Genomic DNA, 15,442 nt, shown 5'->3' on the forward strand with positions numbered 1-15,442 from the left:
AAATATTCCAATAATAAAATATTTACAAATTCCTTAAAAGCACACAGGTTTTTTTGTAGGAGGATCACCTTTAACAGCAGAATGAACAATGATGTGTAAAGATGCCTAGCTTCTCTTTGACGTTCATACTACCTAAAGATCCTGCTGCTGCATGAACTTTTTACGTGCTGTTTTGACTTACTCAACATCTGAGAAATACTTTAACTTCTAATTAAGTAATTAATTCTTCAATTGCACAAGTCATCAAGGAGAGGAGTGCAGTTAAAACCTGAAATCAGACCGACAGGTACTTGCACAGCCCTGGGAACAGCCTGAAAGTGTGTCAGCGGAGGTTTGGGTCGGCTATTAGAAAAAGGCTCTTCACTTAGAGGGTGGCTGGGCACTGGAACAGGCACCCCAAGGAAGCGGTCACAGCACCAGCCGGACAGAGCTCAAGAAGTGTTTGGACAATGCTCTCGGGCACACGGTGTGATTGCTGGGGATGGTGCTGTGCAGGGCCAGGAGCTGGACTCGATGATCCTTGTGGATCCCTTCGGACTCGGCTTACTCTGTAATTCTGGGAAAGGGCCGACTCCCAGGTACCCCGACACCCCCGGGGCAGCGCTCTGAAGCCCCCGGAGCATCTGCCCCCCTGGGGGGTACCGAGCCCCTCCGCACGGCTGCACCTGGCCCCACTGGCTCTCCCAGGCGGGCGATACCCCGCCAGGGCACGGGACAGCGCGGCTCTCCCGGGCAGAGCCGGGCAGAGCCGTCCCTCGGTCCCCCCGGCCCCTCGCCTCCTCCCTGAACCGAGGGCACATCCCCAAGCCCCTTCCGGGCCGCTCCCGCTCACCTCTCACGCCGGGAGCCATGGCCACTCCGACCCCGGCAACTGCCGCCCGGCCGCCCGGCGCTCCAAAATGGCGGCGCCTTCGAATTTGGCGCTCAGCGGCGCGGCCCCGCCCCTGCCCGAGGCCGGCGCGGGCGCCGCTCTTCCGCCCGGCGCGCGGGTGCACGGCCATTGGCCGGCAGCTGCGGCACGCCGGGGCGGGCGGCGCGCGGCCCGCCCGGAAGCGCGCGCGGCGGCGGCGGCCATGAGCAAGAGGAACCAGGTCTCCTACGTGCGGCCGGCCGAGCCCGCCTTCCTCAGCCGCTTCAAGCGGCGGGTCGGGTACCGGGAGGGCCCCACGGTGGACACCAAGGTAACGCCCGCGGCTGGGAGGGGGCAGCGCCCGCTTCCGGGCACTTCCCGGCGCCTCCCGAACCTTGATTCCCGCTCATCCCCCCTCCCTGCTGTCTCGCGTAGTGGGCGGTGGGGAAGCAGCAGCATTCCAGGGTTTTGTAATGTAAGGGGGAGCCGTAGTTACTCGCTTAAAACCGACTGAAATCGTAACTTGGTTTTGCTTGTGCGTTGGCGGATCAAAACAACTGCGAGGCTGCCCTGGCGGCCTTGCGGAGCAGCCGCTTCAGCCTCTCCGTGCCCGAGGGGCCTGTGGGGGCACGGAGGAAACAGCGGTGATGTCCGAGCTTGAACTGGCCCTTAAAAAGCCCAGGGCAGTGGAGGAGGGGGGCGGTGTGGAAAAAAAAAAATGTTATAAACGCCAATCACTTGGTTTTTAAAATTTTAAAAGTTTAATAATAATAAAATGGTTATAAAAATAGTAATACAATTAGAGTAATGAAAATTTAGAGTTAGGACAATTACAAGACAATAAAAAGCAAAGAATTACGGACGTCCGGATGCTCTCGGGCACTTAAGCCCAATAAGCATGCCTTGTGAACAAAGGAATAATCTTTAAAAGCAGTAGCCTGTTGCATATTCATACATCTCATACATGATGCATAAATTCCTTGCAAATTAAGAACTTTTCTGGTTTTTGTCAACTTCTTCCCCTTAATCCTGGTGGTTCCATAAAGACGGAGAGAAGGTGGAAGAATGTTTGTCTTTTCCAATAAGGCGGCAGTAATTCTTTATGGGCCTCCATCATTGTCATCTCTGTGTGAAGAGTTTCTTCATTATCTCATCTCTTGCTTGATTTAGTAAAAAAAAAAAACCCACATACATAGGTTCTATTTTAACTACAAAACTACATTTACCATACTGTTAAAATGTTAATACAGCACTTCTAATCAATATAACATAATACATATAGTATTCAATTTAATATTTGCGAAAAGCCAATCATAAAATATGCATTTTTCACAAAAGTGTTCTAAAAGTATGGTAAAAAAAAAATATCGTAAAGGAGTTAACATTGGTTCGAACTGAAATAGGAGAAATTTAGGTTCGATATATGGAAAAAATTTCTTAACTGTGAGGGTAGTGAGACAGGTTGCCTAGGGACATTGTGGATGCCCCATCCCTAGAAGTGTTCAAGGCCAGGTTGGATAGGTCTCTGAGCAACCCAGCCTAGTGGGAGGTGCGCTTGTCCACGGCGAGGGGGTTGGGACTGGATGATCTTTTAAGGTCCCTCCCAGCCTGAAACGTCTTGCTGTAGGTCATGAACTGTGTTGTGATGGCTGGAAAGGCAGGGCAGGGGCCGTAGGGTCTGAGCCAGCTTGTTAAAAGGCAGCCTTTCCTGAGGCACAGGTTTTTTTTCTGCTTCCAGTGTGATTTAGCATGTGTTTCCCGCTAAATAGGATTTTACAGGATACCTTAAAAAATGAACTTACCGTTTCATACATATATACACACACATATATATAAATATATATATTAAAAATATATATATATACACACACGTATTCAGTAGATTACAGTAATACTGTCTATACTTTTCTTCACAATATAAAGTTTTCAGGTCCTCTAATATTGCCAAACTTCAACTTGCTGCACTGAGGTTTCCATGCCAGAAGGTTTATTTAAAAAAAAAAAACTAAAAATTACACCAATTGATTCTTCTGTCCCAGTGCACAAGTTAGAGAGCAGAAACAGAAGTATGATGTTCCTTGTGTCAGTGCTGCTTACAGTGATTTGTTTAGCCAGGTTTAATAACCCAGCCACCATGGACCCACATTTCCCTTTGTGCTGCTTTGAGTACAGCATGGAAGGTTCAAGTTTGGACCCTTGCATTTAAAGCTTTTCTTAGCGTTGCACACCAGATAGTGCTGCACGGTCAAGATGGTGAAGAAAAGGAATTAATTTCTTGCTTCCCAAGTTCTTTCTGGTCTCTAATTGAAGAAGCCCATACTCCCATGCTAATGTTTTCAATGGGAAGCCGTGTCTCAGTGACAGAACTGGAGTGTCCTTTGGACAACGTGTGTTGGGAGGGCCTGGCGCTGGCAGCTATGCCAGGTCTCCTCAATAACCTTTCTGCAAAAGTGAAACCAAGGAGTACTGACCCACAACTGGAGAGATGATGAGAATGGCTTTTATTTCTCTCTTGTCCAGAGAGAGCAGCTTCCACTTGCCGATGATGACAGTGACAATGGCAGTGACAAGGAAGATGAGCAGCCTCAAGTGGTGACACTGAAAAAAGGGGACTTGACTGCAGAAGAAGCAATGAAAATTAAGCAGCAAATCAAAGAGGCCTTAAAGTCAAAAGAATCAGGTGAATTTTAAACTACTAATTTCTTGCTTTGTGTAGTCAAAGAGAACCCACAAAAGTGAGTCTGATACTTGCTCAGCTCTCTACTGTTTAATACTACCTTTGATTAGTTCTGAATTTTTCACCTAAATAATTTGCACTTCTGGTTCCTAATCTCAAGTCATTAAGTACATATTCAGGCTGTCTGGCTTTTTATAATGATGTAGTTCTGTGCTTCTTGATTGTGCACCATCCTCCCTCTAAATAATACCTTAAATTAATTTTTTTTTGTATTTTTGTAAATGAATTTTTTGTTGTATTATTCAGGTGCACAGTCTTTTGACATCACCTGTGATCATTTTTTAACTCATTGACAAGTTCAACCAAATTTGACAGTGGAGTGGATGTTTAAAAGCTAATTGTATGAGTTCATGAAAGAGTGTCAGGGCTGAGGGATTCAGGTCTGTGCTTTGGTGGAAAGAATTGTAGATTCATGGCTTGGGAACATACTTGCCTGACTGGTCCATGTGATTACTTGCTTAATGTCAACCCCAGTATGCGTTGTGACTTGCAAATATATTAAGCAAGATAAACAGATGATACAATAGTGCCAAAAACCAGCAAGGTCCAGGAAAAAAAATGTTTCTGTGTGTCCTGGTTTAGGGCAAATCTGGGAGAAAACCTCCAAAAGGCCCCCCCTCACAGAAAGCAAACTCCTCCCAACCGGAGGAGTTGGGAGAAAAGTGGAAAATTTCCTTGGAGAGAAGTGGAAAAAACCTGTTTATTTAACAGGCAACGCACTCTCCAGCACAAAAGATGAGCAATACCAGATGACAAAACTCATTTTCGGCTCTGAAGAGATGACAAATTCAGAATGTCTCTCCTGGGGGTGGTCGCTCTGTTCTCAGCCCCTCCGGCACTGGGAAAGGCTGCTGCCCAGAGAAGGCTCTGATGACCACAAAGTGTGAACTCTCTGTGCTCCCCAGGTCCCCAGTCCAGAGCAGGTTCAAACACTTCTAAGAAAAGGGAAAGAAAAGAAAGTTCAGTGAAAACTTCCCTGCCTCAGCTAGCTAAACTAAACTAAAAAGCAAAGGAGGGCTCTGTTCTGCTCTGTCTGTGCCCAGACAAAATAATCCAGCACAGCATGTGGAAGAGGAGTGCAGTTTCTGATAACAAACTTCCTGTTTCTTCTCCCTGCCTATGCTCTCAGAACCAGTCTTGAAGGCACAGAATATAATATCCAGCATAAACAGAGCAGGTGACTGGGGATACAAACATCATAAAGTCACCCTAGGACACTCTGCCACAAAGAATTACACAGAGTGGAAAGATGGAAGTGGTGTGGGAGGGGCTGTTGTAGTTTTATAATAAAGATGAGAAACTACAGCTGATGGATACATTTTGTTAAGAATTTCTCTCAGTTTTCATCATTCAGGTATGACTGACATAAGTGCTTTGAGTGTCCAGAAGCTTCAATCATCACACAGGGTGTGATGAAATTGTCTTGGTTTGAAAAGACAGGAGTCTGTGAAGGAAGGCAAAAGCCTCCTGTGAAATGGAAAAGGTAAACCCCCTCCTTCCGAATTATCACAATTTCAGAATTAAAAGGGCTCTCAGGCAAAGATATGAGAATGGGAATAACAGTTTTTTACTAGGAAGGAAAAAAACTAAATAACAATGCAATTTAGCACAAGCAAAAAAAAACAAAAAAAAAAAAAAAAAAAAAAAAAAACCCCAAAAAAAACAAACCACTGGCAGACTGAGAAAAACCTGACACCCTGAGAAGTCAGGGTGTTGATAGTAGTCCAGCCAGATGGTGGCTGCTCCTCCTGGAGCGGCAATCTGCAGAAGGGTGTAGGTCCTTTCTGAAGATGCAGCAAAGGAGCAGCTGGGCCTGGTTCCTGATTCCTCTGGGAAATCCGGCGAAGAAGGCTGTCTGTTGTCTCAGAAATGCTTGTTTTATGGTGGCAGGGATGCTTGGCTCCTCCCTCTGGGTGGAGCATCTCACAATGGGATGATGTAACTAGTCTTACCAGCCACAGTGAGTAATTCAATAGCCCATTAACAGGAGATTATCTTCCTGGCAGTGTCATTGTTCTTGAAAGAGATAAGAAAAACTGCCTAACTCCCAACAGATGGCAAAAATAGAATACATGCTTATTTTACAAGCCAGGACAGAAATGCAGCTTTATGTTTTGCCGACAGAAGACCTGACAAATTGAATGTAGCTTCTGTTGTCTCTAGTGGAAATGTCTTGACAATTAAGAACATAGGAACTGGAACCCCACAAGTATAAAATAGAAAGGTGAATCATAGAAACTGAAGGTCTTCTGTGGTTAGCCATTATGGCGATTTACAAAAGCTGCCAATTGAATTTAAAGCACACTGTGAGGCCTAGCACATGACTGTCAATAGGACAGCCTTGCCTTCTCTCTTAGTCTGCCATTTGGATTTAAAAATTCAGGTTCATGCTATCTCTTTGTAGATGTATGTGTTAAAATTAAAATGGTATAAATGGAGAAGTCAGTAACAGAAGTGGGAGAAAATATGCTGAGAATCTTACATTTTTTGAAAAGCAGATTGATGAGAAATCTTAATTTTTAATAAGGTAGGTTAGCTTGAAACTAAATAAACCACGTCCTATTTTCTGCAGGTAGATATGTATTTGTTAGGTCTAAGCAGGTATATTACTTGAACTCCTCTGAGAATATATGCTCAGCTTTGTTCTTACTTCCTGGTGTCTTGTTACTGAAGTGCAATGCGTATAGATGCTTGGTGTTGCAGTTTCTGAAGTCATCATAAAATTTCTTTTCACCCTCCTAGTATTGGGAGAAGTTTCAACTTATTGGAAAGAAATATCAGGGTTCTTTCTAAGCATTGGCTTCCTTTTCATATAAGCATCTTGAACTTTGAGTGATCACAGTAGGAGGAAAAATGATTTTGTAAGGCTGGGCAAAAAGAAGTAGTTGTCCATGAGAATCTATTGAGGTGGAGTCCATGCTGTGAAAAAAGTCCAAAAGAGCTCCCAAGCTGAATACACAGTGTGAAATGGAAGTGTATTTGAATAGAGTGACTGAACTTACTTGGTGGAGAAAGACATTCCTAAGACATAATTGTATGTAGTGAGGATGGCAGTATTGAGTCCCTGTAGGACTTTGTCACCTCTGCTTATTACCCCTTCAGCCCTTCAGTAATAGCTTGCATTTGGAGGAAAAAATCCACAGAAGTAGGTAGCAGGAGTGTTGAGGACTGCTGCCCTCTGTTCTGCATTATTGTGTTACTAGTCATTCATCTGCCTTTGCAGTTAATATGAGGTCTTGGTGTTCTTTTCCTTTTTATGGCTTATGGGAATAAACAGGTAAGCATTACTCTGTTCCTCTGCTATGGAGAGAACCCAGTGTGAAATTTCCAACAAAGGGAGGTGAGTGTGACTATGCTACAACTTGCTGAAGGCTTTTTTGCATTTTGGGCCATTTTTGCACTGTCAGTCTGACCTCTAGATTTAAATTTTGATTTCTAGCCTGAGGCAGGTATTCAGACAGCTGTTTACTTCCAGTTTAATAAAGAGAGTTTTGAGTAACATGAGAATTTATTTTAATTTTTTTGCTGTCAATTCTGAAAATGGGAAGTATAAAGAGAGTTTGGTGCTGTATGACTTAGTTGCATTTCATGTTGCTTTGATTTTAATCCCAGAGTTGAAAGTCAAATTAATTTAATAGCTACTAGACTTTATTATATAGTCCCAAATCAGATTGTTAATGAAATTACAGGAAGCTAAAAAGGTAATAGGAAAGTAAATTTCCCAACTGATAATCTTCCTTTCCAGAATGCATAAATGCTGAGGCACTTTGCTAGATCCTGAGAAATGTGGTACTAACTATCTGTTGTGGATACAAACAGTTTTTCAAAACTTGGGAAGTACTCAGTTTTGAGGTTCTGCCATCATTTCTTTTGTAGTGATTGTCTTCATTCGAAGGACCTTGTCTTCAGGTTTAGGATTGTGATATTGCTCCAGAATTTTCCATATCTCATTTACATACTTTCTCCTTTGTTTTCTTTTATAACCATTTTGACGTGGCTACAGTTTTTGTTTGTTTTGGTTTTGTTTATTTTTAATTTTAGACACCAGATGTTCCTATGACTTGAATTTTCTTTTATAGATGAGTAACATTTTTGCATTAATTTGGTAAAACCAGCTGATTAATGTCCTAGCTGCACTTAATTGCTTCCTGAGGCAGAGCAAATCCTAGCTTTTCTGTTGGCTTTTGCAAGTAGAGTCACAGGGATCTTTTTTATTTAGGATCAAACCTTTCATATATGAGAAAACACCCCTCTCTATTGAAATATTTTTCTCCGTGGAGCAGAGACTCAGAGGCTTTTTAAAAAGAAGTAGTTTGTTTATCAGCAGTGATTTTGCTTAATGTTTTATGCATAATTTTTTAAATTGTCACTGTTGGTTCAGAGACAAAGAAAAATGGTCTTACGAGAAATTAAATTTGCACGAAAGAAAAAATAGGTGAATTACTGATAATTTATCTCAGCATTCATTACAGTCTATGAAATAGATTTTTTTTTTTCTACTGCTTTTCTACTTCATATGGCCTCTGGGACACTCTGACATATGCAGATGACCACATTTGGCAAAGGTAGCCTTTCTTATTCAAAGCCTTATAATATTTTTCTTGTTTCATTCTATATACTGGATTCTGGGGGAGGACAGTAGAGAGAAGAGGCAAGGAGAATACATAGGAGACCTTGCTGTCTTGGCTATTGGAGTCCTTTCTGAATAAGCATGGACTGTTCTTATTTAAGCAGCTGATGGATACATCTCACAGAGGTAATGCTGCTCTGTGAAATATGAAATATTTCACATATATATGAAATAGCAGGAACCTAAATCAAAGCTAACTTTGCAGTATTTAAGTAAGGAAAACTTTCCCAAGTGTTCTCAGAAACTGACTAGGGAGCAAGAGTGACCTTCCTTCAAACCACCAGTGTGCTGGAATTCCTGGAGTAAATGCTTCCGAAGGCATGGATCGAGAATGGATGGCCAGAAAGCATTGGAAGGAGCATCTGAAATGACTGACCTGAACTTCTAACCTTAGAAACCATTAAGAAATTTGCCAGGTTATTGTAATTTTTTTCCTCACCTCCTATCTATCTTTGAATAGATGTATATGGGTTCCACTGTTCCTCCTGTTGCTCCTGGCAGTTTAGTGGCACTTGTGTTTCTTGTTGTAGCCTCATTGATGTACGTGGACAGAAACTGCTGAAAAGTGGTGCTGCTAACTACACAAATGATTACTAAATAAAAAAACCGTCTAAACTGAAAAGCAGTGTTTCATTTTCAGGCTCTCATTTCTACTTTTATTTTAATATATACCTTGAAATTAAAAGAAAACAAGAAATTTCTGATTTTGTGGTTTCTTCAATTGATGTCGCTTGTGAATTAAGTTTTCAGCTCAACATCTGACTGTGCTCATGTTGGTCAATCAGTCGTTTGTGATCCAGGTAAAAAGCAGCAATGATTAAGAACAGTGGAAATTTGAACTGCTAGTGTAGTTTTTGACTTGTTTTTGAGAAGTGGATTTTATTATTTCTCCTGTAGTGTTTTTATGTATTTTACTTCGTGTGTTTCGCTGTGCTTACCAGAAATCCCGCTTTCCATAATTCATAATACTAACAGTCTTTTATTGTAGGTCTTTGATGCAAACAAAAAAGATAGCTGACACATAAGAACCTGGTGAAATTACAAAGGATAAATTGAAGTCATTTTACCAGCTGAAAAAGACAATCTTAACACATCAACACAAATTCCTTGAACTGCCTCATCAAATTTTTTCAAAAAGCATAGTATGTCCTCACTCCCTCCACATGTAGTCTAGGCCTACTGTGTTTCCTTATCTGCTTCATTCTTTGTCAAGCACTGCCAACACACACTGCTCTCTGAAGCTGGCCTGGGCTTCCTGCTGAAAGGAATGTCCTTGAGCCTGTCATGAAATTTTGACAGTATTTAACCAGCCCAAGAGTTAAAATAATTTCCTTTGATACAGAATGACTTGTGAATAGTATTGTAGCCCTGGAGGCCAGACTGAGCTAGTTGCCATTTTGGTGGAGTTTTTGAACTTTGCTGTTTGTGCCCTTAGCTTATTCCATGTTTAAATTCATATTGCAAAGATACTTATCAGTTTCTCCATCTGGTTGGCAAAATGAAATTATTTTGTGCAGTTCACAATGTGGTTAGCTGGCCAGTTGTGACTAAAATTAAAATTTCTGTCCTCTGTTTTTCCATGGATTACAACTATGCAGCTGTTTATCTGTGTTCTTTTATGGATATGCTTTGAACTATATTTTTAGGGGTTAGGTTTTCAAATTTACCACTCTAAGAAAATGTAGTAATCCATTTGTTAAAGAGTATCCAATGGGGGTTTGATTTTTTTGCTCCTAGTGCTTATCCAGTAGCTGGTTGTGTCATTTCCACACCAGTATTGGTACTGTATACAGCACATAGTTGTGTCTGCACATAAGGGAAGTTCTCTTTATAGACAGATTTTTTTTTTCAGAATTTGGCTTAGATTGTGCCCCAGATCTTGTTTAAATTAAAAGATCTCTATTTCCAAATAAACATTGTAGTTATGCAACAGTTAGTAAGGGGAATAATTTGATATTAAACTTCTTAGCCCAAAAATGGAGGCCCAGCTTCTGAGAAGAAGGATGTATAGTGTATTCTGATTCATTAGGTATGATATGCTTTCAGAAGTTCTATTTCCCTCCCAAAATTTACTGTAGGCACTTCCTAAACTTTTATATCACATATACAGCATCTAAACACTTAAGCTTTCTGTGCAGAGTTCACAATGGATCCATTGAGAACTATGCTTTTCATAACTACAGTTTATTATTGTTGCTAATTCCTTGTAACTGTAATGCTTTTCAAATGTGCCAAGAATGAAGTTTATTGTGGTGTTACATTTTAGTTAAATGGTATGCTCTGTCTCACCCCTTGAAAATGTATGGTTTATTCCAAGCCTGTGATCCTCCCCTGCAGTATCCTGTGTCTGTAATCCCATTGCCCAATCTGTTCTGCGCCCACTTTGAATCTCCCTGTTAAGTGTGCCGGGGGGATGTCTCTCTCTCTCTCTCTTAGCCGGCTCTCCTGGCTGGTGCCCTCTCAGCCCCTCTGTCCCCCTCCCCTTCCCCCCCTCTCCCTCAGAAACCATGCTGCCTCCCGGGGGTAGGACCCCCAATAAACCCTCATCTAAAGAGCACCCTCAGAAGCTGTGTGGAGTCTCCTTGCCTGCCGGCTGCTACCAGCCAACTCACAGCTTAGGGCCCCCCCGCCCCGAAACGTGCCACTACAGTTTATTTTCCCCCAAACCTGGTTAGTTATTTTCTTCATAGTAGTATTTGCTCATAAACTAGTGTAGAATCATAGAATCAAGGAAACGTTTGGTTGGGAAAAGACCTCTAGGATCCTTGAAGCCCCACTTATTATCCTTGCACTGCTTTGATGCCACTAAACCATGTCCCCAAGTGCCATGCATTCTTTGAACACTGCAAGGGATGGTGTTTCCACTACTTGCCTGGACAACTCATTCCAGTCCCTGACCACTCTCACAGTGAAAAAAATTTTCTTGGTATGCAATCTAAACTTCCCCATGTAACCATTTCATGTCCTGTTGTTACTTGGGAGAGGTGACTGGTGCCTACCTCACTATAACCTCCTTTCAGGCAGTTGCAGAGAGAGATGAGGTCTCCCCAGAGCTCCTTTTCTCCAGGCTGGACAACCCCAGGTCCCTCAGGACTTGTGCTCCAGCTCATCACCATATGCACCTTTTGGAAGTATGCATTCCATAGAAGCCATTGACAGAACTGGTGCCTAGTTTTTCAAGCTAGGTTTCTTCTTTAAGAGGGTCTCTGAAACTTAAGGCATTCTAAGTGAAATTTCTTGCTGAAGTTGATGTCTTCATTTGTACCACACAACCCTTAAGATACCATATTTATTAGTTGTATTGTTTTGAGAATGCACTGAAGAGAATTTCAGCCAGTGCTGTGTAGATAACATTGAAATGTTAAGTCTTCTGCCATAGTGCTGATAAACTGAGGAAAGAATTTGTGCTAAAGAGAAAAGTTATTTATTGGTTTTAATTAAATAGCACATAATCTTGTCAAACACATTTCTGTTGAGTAATGAATTTCACAAAAGTAATTTAGGAAAAATATCTTGCACGGAACCTATGGCTCCTTAACATTCTGTCACATATACATTATAGGAATTGCAAGCTACTGCAGCATGAACCTTTGTGTCTGATTCACGACTTTACATTACATTTTATCTTCCAGAAATACTGCCCTGATGCTGTTACTTATGCAGTAGCTTTCCCACTCTGCCTGATAATCATGGAAGGGACTTGTCCTCTTTTCAAGATTGTTGTCTGCTCTTCTCTGCAGGCACTGGAGCAAAATTACTCAGTTGGAATAGTTGGGTGATTTTGCAGATACAAAGAAACCCTGAAACTTTCATCCATTATGATAATAAAGGGGACATTTATTACCATGTGATCTTTTCAGCTGTCTCAGCAGGACAGAAAATATTAGGGAAAAAAGGTTTTCTTGTATTTGTGCCATTTTGTTATTTAAAGAAATGCCATAATTCTGAAATAAGTGCATTTGTTGTTATGAATTTTACAAATATTGAAGCAGATTGAGAGGATCCTCATGATGATGTCCACTCCATTTCGGTAAGTGGATGTGAATGGAATGTGAGGGAAAAGCTCTACTGCTCACAGTCTCTTCTAAGTTGGAGCTCTGGTTAGTGAAACCCCATTTCCAATAGGAACTGCAGGAGGATTGTCTTCAAGGGCTGGCTGATATGGAGCAGGTGTGTGTACATGAAGGACATTCATTGACACAGAGTTTATGGCAAAAAAGTACATTTTCATGATTGTTGTATTCTCTCAGAGGTCTTACTGATTTTGGTTCAAGATCTGTATGTATTTGTGAACATATGCAGATGAGTTGTGACTTTTCTGTCTTTATTACAGATGATGAACCAGAACCTGCTGATGGAAAAATTATGTTCAGGAAACCAGCCAAACGTTCATCAGAGAAGTGTTTGGACTTCAATGTAAGTTCAAGTAAGAAGATGAAAGAAGCAAATAAAACTAAGAGGGAAGCAACTACCTCTCAGAGTGCAGCTAAGCAAGTAAAAAACAGCAGTCTTCTGTCATTTGATGATGAGGAAAATGATGATTAGGGGTTGTATTTTTTTATGCTTTACTTGCCCATCTAGAGACTAACATTGAGGGCCTTCATAAGAATTGAAGCATGGTGTCTTAGTCTTCTCTTAACTTTGTTATAGTCCAACTAGAGAAATATTGTATAAAATTAGCATGAGCAAAGTCTGTGCAGTTAGTTGCAACTGTATGTCATGTCTTAATTTTAAGAGAATTTAACCATGTATGTAAAAGCTATTTGAGGTCACAAATGAGTAGCAAATTATACCTGTATATATTAGGCTTACAAATTTTCAATCAATTTTAAAATGCCCTCCGTTACTAAAATGTATTTTGTCTATATTGAATAGCCTTAGTGGACAATTATGTGGTTTTTACCTGTTACTATTGACATTCAAAAGAGAGACACTTCATTGCTGTGAAACAGAGACTGAAGTTTTCTATCTCACAGCTTAACAAAAGTTTGCACAACATTTGCATTTGTGATTTGCAAGATTAGCTCTTGCAGAGCCTTGCAATAAATTTGCTAAAGGCCAGAGGCTGCATTTGCAAAATTCATGTAGTCTTGATCCTGTCTTTGGTGAAAGCAGTCTAAGAAACATCAAATTCATTTGAATTGGTTGTAATAGCAAGGTATAAAGATTTTGATTCTAGTTGATGGTATCAACTAATGCAAAAGAAGCCTAAACAATTGGAGATTGTGCACTTTTGTTTTGACACTGATGGACTCAGTGGTTTGATGGTGTTTTGGGGGTTTTTTTAAGTATATTTGTTCCAGTTAACTACTTACATGTTCATAATTATTTGGGATCTCAGACATCTTTAAGCTGTGGAAAAGCATTAATTTAGTATTCTTCAAGTAGGGGGAAGTTGTAAACTTCCAAGAAAGCCAAGTAAGCCAAGAAACCCTATAGCTGTGTGTGTCTTGGTTTAAGACACTTTCTGGGGCAGACACTCTGAAATGAATTACTGCCCCTTTTAGTTTTAACTGCTTCCCTTTCACTGATAAGCAGAGATGAAAGCAAGAACATAAAAGTGAAAAAAGAAAAGTTTACTAAAAAATGAAACAGCAACAGGCAGATTAACAGCAATCATCACTAGATACAAAGGTGCTGGATCCCATGGACTGCTTGGGAACAAAGAAAACAAGATGGCAGAGAAACCCCTCCCCAGAAATGTTAGCCTCCATAGAAGACCATGTGGTTCAGGGGACAAAGATAAGCTGGTGGAGAAGCCCCTTCTCCTAACCATGTGTTGGTTAGGGAAGAAAACCCACCATAGCACCTGAAACTCTGTGATTATGAAAGTCCCTCTTCTCCAAACAACAACCAGCAAGGAACAAGGACAAAACAAAAAGAAACCTGGACTCCAAAACCAGTCAAATGCTGCTGATCCATTTGCTCCACATCACCAGACTGGGTCTCTCTCTCAGCAGCAGCAGTAGCTCCATCAACAGCGGTGGCTGGAACTCATGGAGGGACTTGGCCTCCTCCTCGGCAGAAGATGACAGGCATATGCCTGGGGCAGCCTCGGCTCCATACCCTCCCACTGCAGCTGAGCGCTGCTGGAGGGCTGGAGTGACCGTATGGAGCAGGAGCTGTTCCATTTTTCCCACTGTGGTACTATGGCTGGCCATCCCGGGTGACAGCAATGAAAAAGGAAGGAAAAAAGGTCAGAAAAGGAGGTCCGCCCTGGTCCAGAGATCAAAACAAAGGGGAGCTTCTGCCTTGCACTGCCTCAGCTTCTCAGTAGCTAGTGGGAACAAAAGAGAGGCCTGTGTGAGTGTTGTCCTAATTTTAAAGGGATCCTGGCATCTTCTGCCTCCATGAACCTGGGACAAGACCCTCTGGTTCTGCTTCTGACCCCCAGGTCTGAAAGGGAGAGTAAAAATGTCGTCCTGATGGGGGTAGAAAGGAAGTGTCCATTTCAGCATTTTTTCTGTAACGGGACAGAAATGACACTGAGAGCTGGTGGGATTTTGGAGAACAAGGTGGTAGGAATGTGACTTGTGACTTTGAAATCATTTGGATGTATGGTGTGTTCTGTAACCATATGAAACCAGTTCTGCTGCATGACAGGACATTTGAAATTATTTGGCCTGTAAAGCTTCATCAAGGAGCAAATTTCAAGTTGCTGTGTGAAACAGCTGGTTTTAGTTTGTTCATCTGGTAGTTAACAATAAATTATGTTTCCTTTTAAGTGGTCCAGAGATATTTTAATAAAAATTTCAGTACATGAAATGGGATTTTTTTTTGCCTCATAATATTGGAGCCTCCTGTACCTGCCCGTCTCCCTACACACCAGTTTCCTGTAGCGTAACATTAGATGCGAGTCTGCACACTGTTTTGCACTGTTTGTGGGAGTACGTTACCCTGAGTTTGAAAATGAATAAATCTGTTGTCCTTTCAGAAAATTGAAACCAGACCTATAAATGGATATTAAAGTCCTGTTGCACTGGTCTCGTATTAGAATTGTGAGAGAGGTGCTGTGTAACAACCTGATTATTCCCATGAGGACATGCTACATTTGTAAATACATAATTTGTCTGTATTCTCTACATATAAAAGAAGAAGAAATTTAAAGAAAAAGTACAGAACCAAAGGTTCCTAGGAATTAGTATTTCCATTTATTTTGTATACTTGTTTGAATCCATTAAAAATATATACCAATACATACATACACACCCATGAGTAGTCTTGT

General features: G+C 41.4%; 2 protein-coding genes across 2 annotated transcripts in view; one reads left to right on the forward strand and one right to left on the reverse strand.

Annotated features, from left to right (window-relative positions):
• The window catches only part of KIF15 (kinesin family member 15), a 34,652-nt gene extending 33,728 nt beyond the window's left edge, over positions 1–924 (reverse strand). Inside the window, exon 1 of the mRNA XM_068204456.1 lies at positions 833–924. Within this exon, the coding sequence (XP_068060557.1) occupies positions 833–851 (19 nt within the window). The 5' untranslated portion in view covers positions 852–924. The remainder of the gene's footprint in view (positions 1–832) is intronic.
• Positions 925–1,032: 108 nt separating this feature from the next.
• On the forward strand, positions 1,033–13,105 carry KIAA1143 (KIAA1143 ortholog). The gene is made up of 3 exons (XM_068204485.1): positions 1,033–1,181; positions 3,371–3,530; positions 12,551–13,105. The coding sequence occupies exons 1-3, from the start codon at positions 1,074–1,076 to the stop codon at positions 12,760–12,762; spliced, it is 480 nt and encodes a 159-aa protein (XP_068060586.1). The 5' UTR covers positions 1,033–1,073; the 3' UTR covers positions 12,763–13,105.
• The last annotated feature ends 2,337 nt before the right edge of the window (positions 13,106–15,442 follow it).

Source organism: Anomalospiza imberbis, chromosome 1 (genome assembly GCF_031753505.1).
Source record: "Anomalospiza imberbis isolate Cuckoo-Finch-1a 21T00152 chromosome 1, ASM3175350v1, whole genome shotgun sequence".
NCBI classification, from domain to species: domain Eukaryota; kingdom Metazoa; phylum Chordata; class Aves; order Passeriformes; family Viduidae; genus Anomalospiza; species Anomalospiza imberbis.